This window comes from Lepidochelys kempii, chromosome 9 (genome assembly GCF_965140285.1).
Source record: "Lepidochelys kempii isolate rLepKem1 chromosome 9, rLepKem1.hap1, whole genome shotgun sequence".
Lineage (NCBI taxonomy): Eukaryota > Metazoa > Chordata > Testudines > Cheloniidae > Lepidochelys > Lepidochelys kempii.
Genome location: NC_136388.1, coordinates 102,514,617 through 102,535,774, shown reverse-complemented (window position 1 = coordinate 102,535,774; position 21,158 = coordinate 102,514,617). Strand labels below are relative to the sequence as shown.

The 21,158-nt window shown below is 60.9% G+C and overlaps 2 protein-coding genes across 12 annotated transcripts in view; one reads left to right on the top strand and one right to left on the bottom strand.

Moving 5' to 3' along the window:
• Positions 1–2,646, bottom strand: part of MED12 (mediator complex subunit 12) — a 76,652-nt gene extending 74,006 nt beyond the window's left edge. For all 5 annotated transcript variants that reach the window (XR_012160650.2, XR_012160651.2, XR_012160652.2 and 2 more), the window contains exons 1-2: positions 2,437–2,646; positions 560–664 (exon numbers count right to left, since the gene is read on the bottom strand). Coding sequence is in view for 2 of the 5 variants with exons in the window: in XM_073358645.1 (XP_073214746.1) it covers positions 560–664; positions 2,437–2,535 (204 nt within the window). In the remaining 3 variants the exon portion in view is untranslated. The remainder of the gene's footprint in view (positions 1–559; positions 665–2,436) is intronic.
• Positions 2,647–3,836: 1,190 nt separating this feature from the next.
• The window catches only part of IL2RG (interleukin 2 receptor subunit gamma), a 45,900-nt gene continuing 28,578 nt past the window's right edge, over positions 3,837–21,158 (top strand). The window contains exons 1-4 of one of the 7 annotated variants that reach the window (XR_012160647.2): positions 3,837–5,251; positions 5,385–6,563; positions 8,238–8,441; positions 20,625–20,711. Coding sequence is in view for 4 of the 7 variants with exons in the window: in XM_078854305.1 (XP_078710431.1) it covers positions 20,785–20,971 (187 nt within the window). In the remaining 3 variants the exon portion in view is untranslated. Of the gene's footprint in view, positions 5,252–5,291; positions 6,564–8,094; positions 8,442–8,520; positions 9,567–20,624; positions 20,972–21,158 lie in introns of those variants that run through there. The other 6 variants (XR_012160646.2, XM_078854305.1, XM_078854307.1 and 3 more) reach the window with 6 other exon arrangements.

Below are 21,158 nucleotides of genomic sequence, written 5' to 3'. Positions count from 1 at the left end.
TGACTCCCAGCTTTGTGTTTGCACCAACAAAGAAGTCTGTCTTCCAAACATACACCTTCTTATCCACCTCAGCGATGGTACTGCATCAAGCCAATACTGATGTTCTAACCTCCTACTTAATTTGCAGCTCATGTGTGAGCCAGTGATCTGTGAGGATGGGGCATCTAGATACTAGTTATCAACAGCGATGGATAAAGATCTGTGACCACAGCACACCTCATCACTGACACTGTGGGTAAGGAGCTGAGCAGACTACTCTCCCACCAAGTCTGGGAACATAGCAGCCCACCACCACAAAGAAGGATTGACACTCCTAGAGCTTAGCCTTGGGAAGGTGATAGGCCAGATCATCACAAGAGTGTAAACCGGTCCACCCTAGAACTCCTATCCCAAAGACCCTGGCTGTGGGCCATAAAAAGACCAAGATCTAGAACCACCACAATAATCATCACCAGTCTGGGTGCAGAAATCAGGAAGAGCAAGGCCTACCCCTGGGAAACCTAGTAAGAGGGACTCAATGCAGTGGGGCTTGGCCCACAAAGCCCTAGAGGGATCTCACCTTAGCTGGATTAAAGTTGACATTTTTGGCGGTGCCATGTTCATCTCCAGAGACTGCCGGCTGATTATTGAAACCCTGCTTCACATTTAAAGCGGTGAGCTCATCCTGTGCAAGAAAAGGAGTAAGGGAACGCTGCATGGCAGTGCAGCTCTACACAAGCCATGCAGCTCCCCTGGAAGCCCAGCCTGGGGGCAAGGGACGAGACAGTGAGAGAAAGGACTGTTATCCTCCCCTGCTGGCCCCTGCCACAGCCCTTACTGAGGGAGGACAACTTCCCAGTCTCATCCACTGATCTCCACAGGCACAGGACCCCTCAGCAAAGGGGGCTCATCCCCCAACGACGCCCACCCTGGGGACAGGACCCCTCGGCGACAGGGGCTCATCCCCCAAAGCCCCCTACCCCGGGGACAGGACCCCTCGGCGACGGGGCTCATCCCCCTACCCCGGGGACAGGACCCCTCGGCGACGGGGCTCATCCCCCTACCCCGGGGACAGGACCCCTCGGCGACGGGGCTCATCCCCCTACCCCGGGGACAGGACCCCTCGGCGACGGGGCTCATCCCCCTACCCCGGGGACAGGACCCCTCGGCGACGGGGCTCATCCCCCTACCCCGGGGACAGGACCCCTCGGCGACGGGGCTCATCCCCCTACCCCGGGGACAGGACCCCTCGGCGACGGGGCTCATCCCCCTACCCCGGGGACAGGACCCCTCGGCGACGGGGCTCATCCCCCTACCCCGGGGACGGGACCCCTCGGCGACGGGGCTCATCCCCCTACCCCGGGGACGGGACCCCTCGGCGACGGGGCTCATCCCCCTACCCCGGGGACGGGACCCCTCGGCGACGGGGCTCATCCCCCAACCCCGGGGACGGGACCCCTCGGCGACGGGGCTCATCCCCCTACCCCGGGGACGGGACCCCTCGGCGACGGGGCTCATCCCCCAACCCCGGGGACGGGACCCCTCGGCGACGGGGCTCATCCCCCAACCCCGGGGACGGGACCCCTCGGCGACGGGGCTCATCCCCCAACCCCGGGGACGGGACCCCTCGGCGACGGGGCTCGTCCCCCCACCCCGGGGACGGGACCCCTCGGCGACGGGGCTCGTCCCCCCACCCCGGGGACGGGACCCCTCGGCGACGGGGCTCGTCCCCCCACCCCGGGGACGGGACCCCTCGGCGACGGGGCTCGTCCCCCCACCCCGGGGACGGGACCCCTCGGCGACGGGGCTCGTCCCCCAACCCCGGGGACGGGACCCCTCGGCGACGGGGCTCATCCCCCAACCCCGGGGACGGGACCCCTCGGCGACGGGGCTCGTCCCCCAACCCCGGGGACGGGACCCCTCGGCGACGGGGCTCGTCCCCCTACCCCGGGGACGGGACCCCTCGGCGACGGGGCTCGTCCCCCTACCCCGGGGACGGGACCCCCTCGGCGACGGGGCTCATCCCCCAACATCCCCCCACCCCGGGGACGGGACCCCTCGGCGACGGGGCTCGTCCCCCCACCCCGGGGACGGGACCCCTCGGCGACGGGGCTCGTCCCCCAACCCCGGGGACGGGACCCCTCGGCGACGGGGCTCGTCCCCCAACCCCGGGGACAGGACCCCTCGGCGACGGGGCTCGTCCCCCAACCCCGGGGACAGGACCCCTCGGCGACGGGGCTCATCCCCCAACATCCCCCCACCCCGGGGACGGGACCCCTCGGCGACGGGGCTCGTCCCCCCACCCCGGGGACGGGACCCCTCGGCGACGGGGCTCATCCCCCTACCCCGGGGACGGGACCCCTCGGCGACGGGGCTCGTCCCCCCACCCCGGGGACGGGACCCCTCGGCGACGGGGGGCTCGTCCCCCCCCGGCCCGGTCACGCCCCCGGCCCCCACCTCCTTCTGCTTGGGGTCCTGCGGGTAGACGTCGGGCGGCCCCAGGCGCGGCCGCTTCAGGGGCCGGTGCTCGTAGCTCAGGATCCCGAAGGCCGCCATCGCCGGGGGGGTGCGGGGCCGGCGAGGCCGGGGGAGAGACACGGCCGGGCCACAACAAGGAACGGCGGGACCAGCCGAGCGGGCCCGAGCCAGCCCCCGACAGTCCCGGAAACTGCCGAGCGGGGCCGGAGCTTCCCGAGCCGGCCTCCGGAAATTGCCGAGCGAGGACGGAGCCTCCCGAGGCGGCCCCGGCTGCCCCGGAAATTGCCGAGCGTGGTCGGAGCTTCCCGAGCCCGCCTCCGGAAACTGCCGAGGGGGGTCGGAGCTTCCCGAGCCGGCCCCAGCGCCCCGGAAATAACCGAGCGGGGCCGGAGCTTTCCGAGCCGGTCTCCGGAAATTGCCGAGCGAGGTCGGAGCTTCCCGAGGCGGCCCCGGCCTCTGCCGAGCGGAGCCGCGGCCGTTTCCTCAGGAGCAGAGCGGGGGGTTCGCAGAGACGCGGCCCGGGCCCGGGCCCGGGCGGGGGGAGCCAGGGTCTGAGGGGCCCTGAGGGGCCGGGCCAAGGGGCGGGCGCTGCCGGCGGCGGCTCCGGGCAGGAGTCAGACGCGTCCGGTGGCCGGCGCGTGTTTCCCTTTTCCGCTCGGGGGCCACCGAGCCCCCCCCGGGGCCGCCGCGCTGTGACCCCCCCGCGCCCCGAGCCCCCCCGGCCCCCCCGAGCCCCCCCGGGCCCCTCCCGAGCCCCTCATCTCTGCCCCCCCCCGGGCCACTCCCGCGCCCCGAGCCCCTCATCTCTGCCCCCCCCGGGGCCCCTCCCGCGCCCCTCATCTCTGCCCCCCCCGGGGCCCTCCCATGCCCCGCGCCCCTCATCTCTGCCCCCCCCGGGGCCCTCCCATGCCCCGCGCCCCTCATCTCTGCCCCCCCCGGGCCACTCCCGCGCCCCTCATCTCTGCCCCCCCCGGGCCCCTCCCATGCCCCGCGCCCCTCATCTCTGCCCCCCCCGGGGCCCTCCCATGCCCCGCGCCCCTCATCTCTGCCCCCCCCGGGGCCCTCCCATGCCCCGCGCCCCTCATCTCTGCCCCCCCCCGGGCCACTCGCGCGCCCCGCGCCCCTCATCTCTGCCCCCCCCGGGCCACTCCCGCGCCCCTCATCTCTGCCCCCCCCGGGGCCCTCCCATGCCCCGCGCCCCTCATCTCTGCCCCCCCCGGGGCCCCTCCCGCGCCCCTCATCTCTGCCCCCCCCGGGGCCCTCCCATGCCCCGCGCCCCTCATCTCTGCCCCCCCCGGGGCCCGTCCCGCGCCCCTCATCTCTGCCCCCCCCGGAGCCCCTCCCGAGCCCCTCATCTCTGCCCCCCCCCCGGGGCCCCTCCCCCGCCCCGAGCCACTCATCTCTGCCCCCCCCCGGGGCCCCTCTCGTGCCCCGAGCCCCTCAACTCTGCCCCCCTGGGGCCCCTCCCGCGCCTCTCATCTCTGCCCCCCCGGGGCCCCTCCCACGCCCCGCGCCCCTCATCTCTGCCCCTCCCGGGGCCCCTCCCCCGCCCCGAGCCCCTCATCTCTGCCCCCCCCGGGGCCCTCCCATGCCCCGCGCCCCTCATCTCTGTCCCCCCCGGGCCACTCCCGCGCCCCTCATCTCTGCCCCCCCCGGGGCCCTCCCATGCCCCGCGCCCCTCATCTCTGCCCCCCCCGGGGCCCTCCCATGCCCCGCGCCCCTCATCTCTGCCCCCCCCGGGGCCCTCCCATGCCCCGCGCCCCTCATCTCTGCCCCCCCCCGGGCCACTCGCGCGCCCCGAGCCCCTCATCTCTGCCCCCCCCGGGCCACTCCCGCGCCCCTCATCTCTGCCCCCCCCGGGGCCCTCCCATGCCCCGCGCCCCTCATCTCTGCCCCCCCCGGGGCCCCTCCCGCGCCCCTCATCTCTGCCCCCCCCGGGGCCCTCCCATGCCCCGCGCCCCTCATCTCTGCCCCCCCGGGGCCCCTCCCATGCCCCGAGCCCCTCATCTCTGCCCCCCCCGGGGCCCCTCCCGCTCCCGGGGCCCCTCATCTCTGCCCCCCCCCGGGGCCCCTCCCGCTCCCGGGGCCCCTCATCTCTGCCCCCCCCGGGGCCCTTCCCATGCCCCGAGCCCCTCATCTCTGCCCCCCCGGGGCCCCTCCCACGCCCCGCTCCCATCATCTCTGCCCCCACCGGGGCCCCTCCCGCTCCCATCATCTCTGCCCCCCCCCGGGGCCCCTCCCGAGCCCCTCATCTCTGCCCCCCCCAGGGCCCCTCCCGCACCCCGAGCCCCTCATCTCTGCCCCCCCCGGGGCCCCTCCCGCACCCCGAGCCCCTCATCTCTGGCCCCACCCTGGGGCCCCTCCTGCACCCCGAGCCCCTCATCTCTGCGCCCCCCGGGCCCCTCCTGCACCCCGAGCCCCTCATCTCTGGCCCCACCCTGGGGCCCATACCCCTCCCACCCACCAGCCCGGAGCCCCCTCCTGCACCCCGAGCCCCTCATCTCTGCCCCCCCGGGGCCCATCCTGCACCCCGAGCCCCTCATTTCTGCCCCCCAGGGGCCCCTCCTGCACCCCAAGCCCCTCATCTCTGGCCCCTCCCTGGGGCCCATACCCCTCCCACACACCAACCCCCAGCCCGGAGCCCCCTCCTGCACCCCAAACCCCTCATCGCCAACCCCACCCCAGAGCCCACACACCCAGCCAGAGCCTCTCCCCCCTCATACCCCAACAATCTGCCCCAGCCCGGAGCCCCCTCCTGCACCCTGAACCCCTCATTTCTGAAGGGTTTCTTCAGGTATGTTGGCAACAAGAAGATAGCCAAGGAATGTGTGGGCCCCTTACTGAACGAGGGAGGCAACCTAGTGACAGAGGATGTGGAAAAAGCTAATGTACTCAATGCTTTTTTCACCTCTGTCTTCACAAACAAGGTCAGCTCCCAGACTACTACACTGGGCAGCACAGCATGGGGAGGAGGTGACCAGCCCTCTGTGGAGAAAGAAGTGGTTCGGGACTATTTCGAAAAGCTGGACGAGCACAAGTTTCTGGGGCCGGATGCGCTGCATCCGAGAGTGCTAAAGGAGCTGGTGGATGGGATTGCAGAGCCATTATCTTTGAAAACTCATGGTGATCGGGGGAAGTCCCGGACGACTGGAAAAAGGCTAATGTAGTGCCCATCTTTAAAAAAGGGAAGAAGGAGGATCCTGGGAACTACAGGCCAGCCTCACCTCAGTCCCTGGAAAAATCATGGAGCAGGTCCTCAAGGAATCAACTCTGAAGCACTTAGAGGAAAGTGATCAGGAACAGTCAGCATGGATTCACCAAGGGCAAGTCATGCCTGACTAATCTAATTGCCTTCTATGACGAAATAATTGGCTCTGTGGATGACGGGAAAGCAGTTGTTCCTTGACTTTAGCAAAGCTTTTGACACGGTCTCCTACAGTATTCTTGCCAGTAAGTTAAAAAAGTATGGGCTGGATGAATGGACTATAAAGGTGGATAGAAAGCTGGCTAGATTGTCGGGCTCAATGGGTAGTGATCAATGGCTCCATGTCTAGTTGGCAGCCGGTATCAAGTGAAGTGCCCCAAGGGTCGGTCCTCGGGCCGGTTTTGTTCAATATCTTCATTAATGATCTGGAGGATGGTCATGCACCCTCAGCAAGTTTGCAGATGAGACTAAACTGGGAGGAGTGGTAGATACGCTGGAGGGCAGGGATAGGATACAGAGGGACCTAGACAAATTGGAGGATTGGGCCAAAAGAAATCTGATGAGGTTCAACAAGAACAAGTGCAGAGTCCTGCACTTAGGACGGAAGAATCCAATGCACCGCTACAGACTAGGGACCAAATGGCTCGGCAGCAGTTCTGCAGAAAAGGACTTAGGGGTTACAGTGGACAAGAAGCTGGATATGAGTCAACAGTGTGCCCTTGTTGCCAAGAAGGCCAATGGCATTTTGGGATGTATAAGTAGGGGCATTGCCAGCAGACTGAGGGACGTGATCGTTCCCCTCTATTCGACATTGGTGAGGCCTCATCTGGAGTACTGTGTCCAGTTTTGGGCCCCACACTACAAGAAGGATGTGGAAAAATTGGAAAGAGTCCAGCGGAGGGTAAGAAAAATGATTAAGGGACTGGAACACATGAGTTATGAGGAGAGGCTGAGGGAACTGGGGATGTTTAGTCTGTGGAAGAGAAGAATGAGGGGGGATGATACCTGCTTTCAACTACCTGAAAGGGGGTTCCGAAGAGGATGGCTCTGGACTGTTCTCAGTGGTAGCAGATGACAGGACAAGGAGTAATGGTCTCAAGTTGCAGTGGGGGAGGTTTAGGTTGGATATTAGGAAAAGTTTTTCACTAGGAGGGTGGTGAAGCACTGGAATGCGTTATCTAGGGAGGTGGTGGAATCTCCTTCCGTAGAAGTTTTTAAGGTCCAGCTTGACAAAGCCCTGGCTGGGATGATTTCATTGGAGATTGGTCCTGCTTTGAGCAGGGGGTTGGACTAGATGACCTCCTGAGGTCCCTTCCAACCCTGATATTCTGTAATTCACCCTGGGGCCCATACCCCTCCCACACACCAACCCCAGCCCGGAGCCCCCTCCTGCACCCTGAACCCATTATCGCCAACCCCACCCCAGAGCTCACATACCCAGCCAGAGCCCTCTCTCCCTTCACACCCCAAGCCGCTGCCCCAGCCCGGAGCCCTCTCGTGCACCCTGAACCCCTCATTTCTGGCCCCACCCTGGGGCCCATACCCCTCCCACACAGCAGCCCCCAGCCCAGAGCCCCACTCCTGCAGCCCAAACTCCTCATCACCAACCCCACCCCAGAGCCCACATAGCCAGCCAGAGCCCTCTTCCCGCTCACACCCCAACCCCCTGTCCAGCCCGGAGCCCCCTCCTGCCCCCCGAACCCGTCATCTCTGGCCCCACCCTGGGGCCCATACTCCTCCCACACACCAACCCCCAGCCCGGAGCCCCCTACTGCACTCTGAACCCCTCATCGCAAACCCCATCCCAGAGCCCACACACCCAGCCAGAGCCCTCTCCCCTCTCACACTCCAACCCCCTGCCCCAGCCTGGTGAAAATGAGTGAGGCTGAGGGAGAGCGAGCGGTGGAGGGAGGGGGGATGGAGTGAGCAGGGGTAGAGCCTTGGAGAAGGGGTGGGCCTCAGGGAAGGAGGCGGGACAAGGGTGTTCGGTTGTCTGCAAATAGAAAGTTGGCACCAGGGGGCGGCCCATGCTCCAGCCCGTGGTCCCGCCCTGGGGCGGCCCATGCTCCAGCCCGTGCTCCAGCCCTGGGGCGGCCCGTGCTCCAGTCCTGGGGCAGTCTGTGCTCCAGCCCGTGGTCTCGCTCTGGGGAAGCCCATGGTCCCGCTCTGGGGCGGCCTGTGCTCCAGCTCTGGGGCAGGCCCAGCCCATTGTCACCACACGACCAGGCCAGGCCGTGATGCCAGTGCCCCCTTGCTATGAGGCCACCCTGCAGCTGGTGCCTTTCCAGTCCAGCTGCCAGATCAGGCTGCGCCTCAGCTGCCTACCCTGTCCCCCGACATGAACTCCCCTGCTGTGGGGGGCCTGGCAAGCTCTGCACGGCTGCTCGCCACAGGCTGGGCTGCAGCTCACAGGGAGTTTCCCTTGGCTGTAGAGCGAAGCACACACTGTGCCTACCCCCGAGGGCTGCCGAGACCGAGCACTCTCCTGCCTGCAAGCACGCGGGGACAAGGTTTTGTACAGGAAGCAGCAATGAGTGCGGAAGTGGAGAGTCAGCTGTGTGGTATTCTCCTTCAGCAGCGAGCACTCGGCCCGTGAGGAGCTGTGATACAGCCAGCTCTGCCGGCTGGCCCCGGCGCCCAGAGAACGCGTGGCAATACAGGGCCATGGATTCCCCTCTCTCTCCCTCCTCTGCCAGGAAGGAAGCTGGGATGTTCCTGACTCTAATCCTCCTGCTCTCTGGTCGCAGCCTGCGAGCCATGGCTGCCCAGAGCCCACAAGGTAATTCTCGCGCTCACTGTTCTGTGAATCTCAGCTGCCCAACACTTTCCTGAATCCGCTCCCTGCCTTTGTTCTACAGGCCACATTTGGAGCTTCAGGAACATGCCTCACTGAGAGGCTGTCACGGAGTGTGGGGGAGTCCAGGCCCTGCACCCCTCTTCCTGGGATTCACTGAGACTCTCAGCCAGCCAGTAAAACAGAAGGTTTATTGGACAATAGGAACACAGTCCAAAACAGAACTTGTGGGTACACCCAGGACCCCTCAGTCAAGTCCTTCTGGGGGAGCAGGGAGCTTAGACCCCAACCCTGGGGTTCCCTGTGTTCCTCCACCCAGCCCCAAACTGAAAACTAAACCCACCCAGCAGGTTCCCTGCTGCAGTCACCCTCCACATTCCTGGCAGAGGTGTCACCTCCCCCTCCTGGCTCAGGTGACAGGCTCTCAGGTCTCCCATCCCCAGGGCACATTCCCAGGTCAACACTCCCCCCTCCCTGCTGAGTCACATCATCACATCTCTCCCCCCTTCGAGACTGAACTGAGCGGGGTCACTGTGACCAGTGACCTGGGGAAGTTCGGGGCCCCCTCTCCGGGACAGCGCATCCGCTATCAGGTTGGCCCTTCCCTTCACGTGGACCACATCCATGTCGTAATCCTGCAGGAGCAGGCTCCATGTCAGGAGCTTGGCGTTGGCTCCTTTCATCTGGTGCAGCCAGGTCAGGGAAGAGTGGTCGGTGTAGACGGTGAAGTGTCTCCCGAAGAGATAGGGCTCTAGTTTCTTGAGGGCCCACACCATGGCCAGGCACTCCTTCTCGATGGCTGCATAGTGTTGCTCCCGGGGTAGCAACTTCTTGCTCAGGTACAGGATGGGGTGTCTCTCCCCCTTTTCATCCTCCTGCATTAACACCGCCCCCAGTCCCGTGTCGGAGGCGTCGGTGAACACCACAAAGGGCTTGTCAAAGTCTGGGTTTGCCAGAATTGGGCCACTGACCAGAGCCTCCTTCAGCGCCCGGAAAGCCTCCTGGCACTGCTCAGTCCAGACCACCTTGTCTGGCTTCCCCTTCTTGCATAGCTCAGTGATGGGGGTGGCTATGGTGCTAAAGTGGGGCACAAATCTTCGGTAGTATCCTGCCATCCCAATAAAGGCTTGGACCTGCTTTTTGGTGTGGGGAGTGGGCCAGTCTCTGATCACCTCCACCTTGGCTGGTTCCGGCTTTAGGCGGCCGCTCCCCACCCGATGGCCCAGGTAAGATACTTCAGCCATCCCCACCTTGCACTTCTCCACTTTTACAGTCAGCCCAGCCCCCTGGAGTCGGTCCAGCACTTGTCTAACCTGGGACACGTGGTCCTCCCAGGTCTGGCTAAAGACACAGATGTCATCAATATACGCCACGGCAAAACTCTCCATCCCCCTCAGGAGCTGGTCCACTAGGCGCTGGAAGGTGGCCGGCGCTCCCTTGAGGCCGAAAGGCAGGGTCAGGAGCTCATAGAGCCCCAGAGGGGTGATAAAGGCCGATTTCAGCCGGGCATCTGCATCCAGTGGCACTTGCCAGTAGCCCTTTGTAAGGTCCATGGTGGTAAGGTACCGAGCTCCTCCCAGCTTGTCTAGGAGCTCATCAGGCTTGGGCATGGGGTAGGCATCAGATACAGTGATGGCACTGAGCTTCCGATAGTCCACATAGAACCGGACCGACCCGTCCTTTTTGGGGACCAGCACCACTGGCGAGGCCCAAGGGCTGGCCGATGGCTGGATCACCCCCAAAGCCAGCATGTCCCGGACCTCTCTTTCCAGGTCCTGAGCAGTTTTCCCTGTGACTCGGAAGGGGGAGCATCTTATCGGCGGGTGTGACCCTGTCTGCACCCGGTGGACAGTCAGATTAGTGCGTCCAGGCTGGTTGGAAAACAGCTGTCGGTACGGATGCAGCCACCCCCCTGACCTCAGCTTGCTGGGCAGGGGTTAGCTGATCTGAGAGGGGAATTGTTTCCAGGGGGGAACCAGCTCTGGTCCCAGGGAATAGATCTACTAAAGGGTCATCTCCCTGCTCCTCCCACTGTCCACACACGGCCAACACCACATTCCCCCTGGCATAATATGGCTTCATCATATTCACATGGTACACCCGGCGGTGGTGCGCCCGGTTCGACAGCTCCACCACATAGTTTACCTCGTTTAGCTGCTTGACGACCTTGAAAGGGCCCTCCCAGGTGGCCTGTAGTTTGTTCTTTCTCACGGGGATGAGAACCATCACCTGATCCCTGGTGGCGTAGGCATGGGCCCGCGCCGTGCGGTCATACCAGACCTTCTGCTTCCTCTGGGCTCTGGCCAGATTCTCCCTGGACAGGCCCATGAGTTCAGCCAGTCTCTCTCGGAAGATCAGGACATACTCCACCACTGACTCTCCATCGGGAGTGGCCTTCCCCTCCCACTCGTCTCTCATCAGGTCCAGGGGGCCCCTCACCCTCCTTCCATATAACAGTTCAAAAGGCGAAAATCTGGTAGACTCCTGGGGCACCTCCCTGTACACAAACAGCAGGTGAGGTAAGTACTTGTCCCAATCCTGCGGGTGCTGGTTCATAAAGGTTTTCAGCATCATCTTTAGCGTCCCGTTAAACCTCTCCACAAGCCCATTGGACTGGGGGTGATAAGCTGAGGCCCAGTCGTGCCGGACCCCACATTTCTCCCACAAGCACCGGAGCAGGGCCGACATGAAGTTGGAGCCTTGGTCTATCAAGACTTCCTTGGGGAACCCCACTCGGCTGAAAATGGTCAGGAGCGCATCGGCCACGGTGTCTGCTTCAGTGGAAGCTAAGGGCACTGCCTCGGGGTGGCAAAATCTACCACCACCAGAATGTATTTCTTCCCCGACCGGGTCGTCTTGCTGAGAGGCCCCACGATGTCCATGGCCACCTTCTGGAAAGGCTTCTCTATGATGAGCAAAGGTCTCAAAGCCGCTTTCCCCTTGTCCCGGGCCTTCCCCACCCTCTGACAGGGCTCACAGGATCAGCAATACTGCCGGACCGTGGTAAAGACCCCGGGCCAGTAAAAGTTCTGTAGCAACCTCTGCCGGGTGCGCCAGATTCCCTGGTGCCCTGCGAGGGGGATGTCATGGGACAGGAGCTTGCGGCGATACTTCTGGGGGACCACCAGCTGCCTCCTGATCCCACAGGACTCCACTTCCCCTGGGGGAGCCCATTCTCAGTACAGGAACCCCTTCTCCCACAGGAACCTCTCCTGGCAGCCTCTCCTCATGGTCCGTACCACACTGAGGTCAGCCAGGTCCCTGAGCTTCCGCAAGGAGGGATCTTTCCTCAACTCAGCCTGGAACTCAGCGGCTGGGGAAGGGATGGGGCCTGGTTCCCCCTCAGTGGCCAGGTCTGAGGCCTCCTCTCTCTGAGCCGTGCCCCTCGGCGCTCCCTCCCCACCAGGGTAGGGTCCTGCGCCTCCGGTGTGGTACCCTCCCTGAGGTCAGGGTGCAGTGCCCCTCGCCAGCTCTGGCTACGGGTCACAACCAGGGCAGTCTGGGGGTTGCTTGGCCAGTCCTCTAGGTCTCCCCTCATCAAAACTTCAGTGGGCAAATGGTGGTGTACCCCCACATCCTTGGGGCCCTCCTTGGCCCCCCATTTCAGGTGTACCCTTGCCATGGGCACCTTAAATGGGGTCCTGCCCACCCCTGTCAGGGTCAGGTAGGTGTTGGGCACCACCCGATCTGGGGCCACCACCTCGGGCCGGGCCAGCATCACCTCCGCGCCCGTATCCCAGTATCCATTGACCTTCCTCCCATCCACCTCCAGGGGAACAAGGCACTCTCTCCGGAGGGACAGCCCCGCGCCCACCCTGTAAACCGAGCACCCTGAGTCCAGAGCCTCCAGCCCTCTGGCGGAGCTGGCCTGGGGTCCTCTTCCCTCCTGAGCAGGTGGTAAACTGGTAGCCCCCCTAGCCTGGGTCGTCTGCCCCTCATCCAGCTGGGTCCCTACCCAGTTAACCCTGGGTAGGTTGGGTCTGCTCAGTTTGTCCCTGAGCCCAGGGCACGGACCGTACGTGGCCTCTCTGGCCACAGTGATGATAGCTCAGGTCACGTTGGTCCCCTCGAGCGGGTCGGAGGGGCCCGACACCAGGCGTTCCCCTTTGGAGGAGGTTCTCCCTATTTCCCCGCTGGGAGGCCCCCTGGTGACTCTCTGCATCGGGGGGGGCCTGTCCTTTTGGGACTCCTCCTGGCTACCCCCCTGACCGACTGTTCACAAACTCGTCGGCCAGCTGCCCTGCGTGCTGGGGGTTCTCGAGCTTTTTGTCCACCAACCACAGCCTCAGGTCGGAAGGGCACTGTTCATACAGCTGCTCCAGTACGATTAGGTCAAGCAGGTCCTCTTTAGCTCGGGCCCCAGCTGTCCACTTGCGGGCATATCCCTGCATCCGGTTGACCAGTTGTAGGTAGGTGACCTCAGGCGTTTTACGCTGACTCCGGAACCTTCTCCGGTACATCTCGGGGGTCAGCCCAAACTCACGGAGCAGGGCCTGTTTGAACAGTTCATAGTCCCCTGCCTCCAGCCCTGTCATCCGGCTGTACACCTCCACGGCTTTGGGGTCCAGTAAGGGGGTGAGGAACTGGAGCCGGTCTGCAGGGTCAACCCTGTGCAGCTCGCAGGCATTCTCAAAGGCCATCAGGAAGCTATCTATGTCCTCTCCCTCCTTCCGCTGGGCCAGGAAGCACTTATCAAAGCTCCTTGCAGTCTTGGGTCCCCCCTCACTCACCACAGCCGGGGCCCCACTGCTCCTCAGCCTGGCCAGCTCCAGTTCATGCTGTCTTTGTTTCTCCTTCTCCTGACACTCCCTCTCCTTCTCCTCCTGCTCATGTTGACGTTGTTTCTCCTCATGTTGACGTTGTTTCTCATGATCCTCCAGCTCCCTCATTTTCATCTCCCTCTCCCATTCCAGCCGCCTCTGCTCCAGGGATGGGGAGCTCCACCGGGAGGATCCCCTGCTGGCTGCCGGGGTCAGGGTGCCCTCGGTATTCGCTGGGCTTCCCCCAACCCCTCCCCTAGGCATAGGTAGGAAGGGTCTCGGGATGTCCTCGGCAGCAGTCTGACCCCTCCAAGCCTGGTCAGGCCCCAGGGCCCACGCTGCATCTGCCGGGCGGCTTCCCTCAGGGACAGGGATCGGGTCATCCAAGCGATCCCTCTCCTCCAACTGGGCAATCAGCTGTTCCTTGGTGGACCTCCCGATGCGCAGCCCCCTCTGCCTGCACAGCTCCACCAGGTCGCTCTTCAGGCGTTTAGCATACATCTGCCTGCTGGCCACTCCGGGCAGCTTCCCACGGTTTCCAGGAAAAGCCCTTAGTGTGCCAGTCCTTCTTGAGGTCACCACCTCTTTGCCAGGGTCGAGCTGCAGACTCCTCCGCCCCTGAGACCGCTCGCTGCAATCCCCCGGGGGACCCTGTTACAGCAAAAGTCCTTTTCTCTGGTCACACACTCCCAGGGGTTAACCGCCCCCTGAAACCGTCTCTCTCTGAATCTTCAGCACGCCTGGTCCCCATCAATTCCCCTTCGTTTTACTGTTCCCCAGTCACTTACTGCAGGAAGCGCCGTTCACGGGGTGCAGTACATCCCACCGCTACCACCAGTTGTCACGGAGTGTGGGGGAGTCCAGGCCCTGCACCCCTCTTCCTGGGATTCACTGAGACTCTCTCTCAGCCAGCCAGTAAAACAGAAGGTTTATTGGACAACAGGAACACAGTCCAAAACAGAACTTGTGGGTACACCCAGGACCCCTCAGTCAAGTCCTTCTGGGGGAGCAGGGAGCTTAGACCCCAGCCCTGGGGTTCCCTGTGTTCCTCCACCCAGCCCCAAACTGAAAACTAAACCCACCCAGCAGGTTCCCTGCTGCAGTCACCCTCCACATTCCTGGCAGAGGTGTCACCTCCCCCTCCTGGCTCAGGTGACAGGCTCTCAGGTCTCCCATCCCCAGGGCACATTCCCAGGCCAACACTCCCCCCTCCCTGCTGAGTCACATCCTCACAGAGGCCACCCCAGGCAAGGCAGGAGTTCAGCAGCATGAGGCTTACGGGGGGGGCCCGCGATGTGAATATCTAGCAAGGGGAGGCCATGCTGGCTCTGGAGATTGTGCGCTGTCTGTAGATCCTTTGACCTGTGGGTTCAGAGCCATCCCATCTTAGGCAGGCATAAACTCATCACCACCTGATGGCGGTTTGGGGGCCTTTGTGAAGCATTTGGTAAAACTCAGGTCACTTACTCATGGTGCCTTGTCTGCATCACAAGTCACCGCCACAAACTGGCCCCTTTGCTGTCTCAAGGATAAGGCCTGAATGGTCCACAGAGGCTGAATTCACTTCTCCCCCTAGACCCAGGGCTGAGGCATGTTGCCAGGGGTGGGGGAGAAGAGGCTTGCATTGCTGCATCCTCTGTGGCCAGAGGCCGCCACTGTGTCACTTGGGCACCTCGTTGTGCTACAGGGGCTCAAAAATATATCGGCACCAGTGACATAGCAATGACGAGTGAAGACGCTGCTCAAGGGATGACATCTGTCCACAGGGCAGTACATGGCATCCGTCAGGGTGTCTGTCTGCAGGGGCATGATGTGGTGTCCATCGGGGGATGGCTCTGTGGGAGTGATGTCTGACTGCAGGGACAGTACATGGCATCCGTCAGGGTGATGTCTGGTGTCCATCAGGGTGACGGCTGGGGGGGGACATCAGGCCTCAGGGCAGTACGTGGCATCTATCGGTGATGGCTCAGGGTGGTGACGTCTAGCCACAGGGCAGTGCGTGATGCCTGTCAGGGTGATGTCTGGCCTCAGGGCAGTATGTGGCATCTGTCAGGGTGATGACTCGGGGGTGACAGCTGGCCACAGGGCGGTACGTGGCGTCCGTCAGGGTCACAGCTCAGGGAGGTGATGGCTGGCCGCAAGGCAGTACATGGCATCCCCAGCCTATCAGCACCACTCCTGAATGGCTGCAAGAATTGGGGAAGTCCAGCAGGGAGCTCCTGAGCTCTCTGCTTCCCCCACTGAGGCAGCAAGCAAGAGGCCATGGGAAGACTCAAGGCCAGATCCCGCACTGGAAGTACTATGTTGCAAAGCTGTCAAGCTCCCGCCCTCATCTCCATGGGGAAAGAGGCTCTAATCTCATCAGCCTCCAGTTTGAACCCTCAGAGCACAGGCCTCAGGTTCCAGGAGTAGGGCAGGAGGCAGGTGCTGCTCATATCCATTCTCTCTGGAGAGGGAAGTGGAGGGGTCAGCTGTAGACCACAGGCAAAGATTCAGAGAATGAGTCAGTTTCTTGTAATGCTGAGTAAGGGACTCTATTAGAATAAAGAGCACAGCATTTTCCCATAAGTCCTGCCAGGCCCATGGGCCTGCAATGCAATTAGCAGAGCTGCTCAAACTCTCAACCATGGAGAGTTCCTCTCTCACTGCATGGAGTTTAGCAGCAGGATGTGAGGCCCTGATAAGTATCTGCACCGTGGGTATAGTTTTCAGATGTGTATCTGCTCTAGTCTCTGTTTTAGTCTGTTCTGACGTCAGTGGGGAGGCTGGTAGGCCCTTGTGTAGTACTCTCATTCCAAGAACCTCGGGAATAAACTGGGATCCTCGCTGAACGGGCAGCCAGTGCTCCAGGCTTGCCTCCCACATACAAGAGCTATCTCAACTAGCATTGCTGTTCAGGAACATCTTGGAGTGATAGAGACCCTGCAGATACCACTAATCTCTCAAGCTGCCTGTTGTTCAGACATTCTCTCTCTATGTGGGTGCACCTGCTCTCGGTGTCTGGAAAACCCGCTGCAAGCTTCCCATCATCTCGGCGTAAGAGGCGCATCCCAGCAAAACCACAGCTGCTAGCATGTGTTACTCCTGAGGGCATTCTGGGCCAAAAATTTAAATCCGCAAGTTTTATTTATCAGTAGATGAATGCGGAGGCTTCAGCATGGCAATGGGAGCACAGGCCACTGGCTGCATGAAGGTGGGAGATCACCATGCAGCGCCCCCACCCCGGGACACGGACTCAGAGCCTCTCCCTTGACCCCCTCAGACAGTAACCGTGTTAGGCGGTTTATGACGAGATGGGACCTGTGAGTGCACAAGCTGGAGAAATGAGCTCCGAGCCGTGACCTGACCTGTGGAACTGCAGCGGCTCCAGCACACATTTAGGTGGTGGCATTTTAGGCACTTTGACTTCTGGCTGCGTCGTCATCCCTTCTCCTAATCATAGAAATGTTGGGCTGGAAGGGACTTCGAGTGGTCATCTAGTCCAACCCCCAATGCTGGGACAGGACCAAGTAAACCGAGACGGAGGCTTTGGATTCTTTGACCATGGGATGGTGTTCCAAGAAGGAGGAGTGCTAGGCAGAGACAGGCTCCACCTAACGAAGAGAGGGAAGAGCATCTTCGCAAGCAGGCTGGCTAACCTAGTGAGGAGGGCTTTAAACTAGGTTCACTGGGGGGAAGGAGAGCAAAGCCCTGAGGTAAGTGGGGACATGAGATACCGGGAGGAAGCATGAGCAGGAGAACGCGAAAGGGGAGGGCTCCTGCCTCATACTAAGAAAGCAGGACAAACACCAAGTTATCTCAAGGGCCTATACACAAATGCAAGAAGCCTGGGAAACAAGCAGGGAGAACTGCAAGTCCTGGCACAGTCAAGGAATTATGATGTGATTGGAATAACAGAGACTTGGTGGGATAACTCACATGACTGGAGCACTGTCATGGATGGATATAAGCTGTTCAGGAAGGGCAGAAAAGGTGGGGGAGTTGCACTGTATGTAAGGGAGCAGTATGACAGCTCAGAGCTCCGGTATGAAACTGCAGAAAAACCTGAGTGTCTCTGGATTAAGTTTAGAAGTGTGAGCAACAAGGGTGATGTCGTGGTGGGAGTCTGCTATAAACCACCGGACCAGGAGGATGAGGTGGACGAGGCTTTCTTCAGGCAACTAACGGAAGTTACTAGATCGCAGGCTGTGGTTCTTATGGGAGACTTCAATCACCCTGATATCTGCTGGGAGAGCAATACAGCGGTGCACAGACAATCCAGGAAGTTTTTGGAAAGTGTAGGGGACAATTTCCTGGTGCAAGTGCTGGAGGAACCAACTAGGGTAAGAGCTCTTCTTGACCTGCTGCTCACAAACCGGGAAGAATTGGCAGGGGAAGCAAAAGTGGATGGGAACCTGGGAGGCAGTGACCATGAGATGGTCGAGTTCAGGATCCTAACACAGGGAAGAAAGGAGAGCCGCAGAATGCAGACCCTGGACTTCAGAAAAGCAGACTTTGATTCCCTCAGGGAACTGATGGGCAGGATCCTCTGGGAGAATAACATGAGCGGGAAAGGAGTCCAGGAGAGCTGACTGTATTTTAAAGACTCCTTATTGAGGTTACAGGGACAAACCATCCCGATGTGTAGAAAGAATAGTAAATATGGCAGGCGACCAGCTTGGCTTAACAGTGAAATCCTTGCTGATCTTCAACACAAAAAAGAAGCTTACAAGAAGTGGAAGATTGGACAAATGACCAGGGAAGAGTATAAAAAAATTGCTTGGGCATGCAGGAGTAAAATCAGGAAGGCCAAATCACACCTAGAGGTGCAGCTAGCAAGAAATGTCAAGAGTAACAAGACGGGTTTCTTCAGGTATGTTGGCAACAAGAAGAAAGTCAAGGAAAGTGTGGACCCCTTACTGAAGGAGGGAGGCAACCTAGTGACAGAGGATGTGGAAAAAGCTAATGTACTCAATGCTTTTTTCACCTCTGTCTTCACAAACAAGGTCAGCTCCCAGACTACTACACTGGGCAACACAGCATGGGGAGGAGGTGACCAGCCCTCTGTGGAGAAAGAAGTGGTTCGGGACTATTTCGAAAAGCTGGACGAGCACAAGTTTCTGGGGCCGGATGCGCTGCATCCAAGAGTGCTAAAGGAGTTGGCGGATGGGATTGCAGAGCCATTATCTTTGAAAACTCATGGTGATCGGGGGAAGTCCTGCACGACTGGAAAAAGGCTAATGTAGTGCCCATCTTTAAAAAAGGGAAGAAGGAGGATCCTGGGAACTACAGGCCAGCCTCACCTCAGTCCCTGGAAAAATCATGGAGCAGGTCCTCAAGGAATCAACTCTGAAGCACTTAGAGGAAAGTGATCAGGAACAGTCAGCATGGATTCACCAAGGGCAAGTCATGCCTGACTAATCTAATTGCCTTCTATGATGAAATAACTGGCTCTGTGGATGACGGGAAAGCAGTGGACGTGTTGTTCCTTGACTTTAGCAAAGCTTTTGACATGGTCTCCCACAGTATTCTTGCCAGTAAGTTAAAGAAGTATGGGCTGGATGAATGGACTATAAAGGTGGATAGAAAGCTGGCTAGATTGTCGGGCTCAACGGGTAGTGATCAATGGCTCCATATCTAGTTGGCAGCCGGTATCAAGTGGAGTGCCCCAAGGGTCAGTCCTCGGGCCGGTTTTGTTCAATATCTTCATTAATGATCTGGAGGATGGTCATGCACCCTCAGCAAGTTTGCAGATGAGACTAAACTGGGAGGAGTGGTAGATACGCTGGAGGGCAGGGATAGGATACAGAGGGACCTAGACAAATTGGAGGATTGGGCCAAAAGAAATCTGATGAGGTTCAACAAGAACAAGTGCAGAGTCCTGCACTTAGGACGGAAGAATCCAATGCACTGCTACAGACTAGGGACCAAATGGCTTGGCAGCAGTTCTGCAGAAAAGGACCTAGGGGTTACAGTGGACAAGAAGCTGGATATGAGTCAACAGTGTGCCCTTGTTGCCAAGAAGGCCAATGGCATTTTGGGATGTATAAGTAGGGGCACTGCCAGCAGACTGAGGGACGTGATCGTTCCCCTCTATTCGACATTGGTGAGGCCTCATCTGGAGTACTGCGTCCAGTTTTGGGCCCCACACTTTAAGAAGGATGTGGAAAAATTGGAAAGAGTCCAGCGGAGGGCAAGAAAAATGATTAGGGGACTGGAACACATGAGTTATGAGGAGAGGCTGAGGGAACTGGGGATGTTTAGTTTATGGAAGATGAGAATGAGGGGGGATTTGGTAGCTGCTTTCAACTACCTGAAAGGGGGTTCCAAAGAGGATGGCTCTGGACTGTTCTCAGTGGTAGCAGATGACAGGACAAGGAGTAATGGTCTCAAGTTGCAGTGGGGGAGGTTTAGGTTGGATATTAGGAAAAGTTTTTCACTAGGAGGGTTGTGAAGCACTGGAATGCGTTATCTAGGGAAGTGGTGGAATCTCCTTCCGTAGAAGTTTTCAAGGTCCAGCTTGACAAAGCTCTGGCTGGGATGATTTAATTGGGGATTGGTCCTGCTTTGAGCAGGGGGTTGGACTAGATGACCTCCTGAGGTCCCTTCCAACCCTGATATTCTGTGATTCACCCTGGGGCCCATACCCCTCCCACACACCAACCCCCAGCCCAGAGCCCCCTCCTGCACCCCGAAACCCTTTCTTTCTGACCCTACCCTGGGGACCATACCCCTCCCACACACCAACCCCCAGCCCGGAGCCCCCTACTGCACTCTGAACCCCTCATCGCAAACCCCATCCCAGAGCCCACACACCCAGCCAGAGCCCTCTCCCCCCTCACACTCCAACCCCCTGCCCCAGCCTGGTGAAAATGAGTGAGGCTGAGGGAGAGCGAGCGGTGGAGGGAGGGGGGATGGAGTGAGCAGGGGTAGAGCCTTGGAGAAGGGGTGGGCCTCAGGGAAGGAGGCGGGACAAGGGTGTTCGGTTGTCTGCAAATAGAAAGTTGGCACCAGGGGGCAGCCCATGCTCCAGCCCGTGGTCCCGCCCTGGGGCGGCCCATGCTCCAGCCCGTGCTCCAGCCCTGGGGCGGCCCGTGCTCCAGTCCTGGGGCAGTCTGTGCTCCAGCCCGTGGTCTCGCTCTGGGGAAGCCCATGGTCCCGCTCTGGGGCGGCCTGTGCTCCAGCTCTGGGGCAGGCCCAGCCCATTGTCACCACACGACCAGGCCAGGCCGTGATGCCAGTGCCCCCTTGCTATGAGGCCACCCTGCAGCTGGTGCCTTTCCAGTCCAGCTGCCAGATCAGGCTGCGCCTCAGCTGCCTACCCTGTCCCCCGACATGAACTCCCCTGCTGTGGGGGGCCTGGCAAGCTCTGCACGGCTGCTCGCCACAGGCTGGGCTGCAGCTCACAGGGAGTTTCCCTTGGCTGTAGAGCGAAGCACACACTGTGCCTACCCCCGAGGGCTGCCGAGACCGAGCACTCTCCTGCCTGCAAGCACGCGGGGACAAGGTTTTGTACAGGAAGCAGCAATGAGTGCGGAAGTGGAGAGTCAGCTGCGTGGTATTCTCCTTCAGCAGCGAGCACTCGGCCCATGAGGAGCTGTGATACAGCCAGCTCTGCCGGCTGGCCCCGGCGCCCAGAGAACGCGTGGCAATACAGGGCCATGGATTCCCCTCTCTCTCCCTCCTCTGCCAGGAAGGAAGCTGGGATGTTCCTGACTCTAATCCTCCTGCTCTCTGGTCGCAGCCTGCGAGCCATGGCTGCCCAGAGCCCACAAGGTAATTCTCGCGCTCACTGTTCTGTGAATCTCAGCTGCCCAACACTTTCCTGAATCCGCTCCCTGCCTTTGTTCTACAGGCCACATTTGGAGCTTCAGGAACATGCCTCACTGAGAGGCCACCCCAGGCAAGGCAGGAGTTCAGCAGCATGAGGCTTACGGGGGGGAAGGGGGGGCCCGCGATGTGA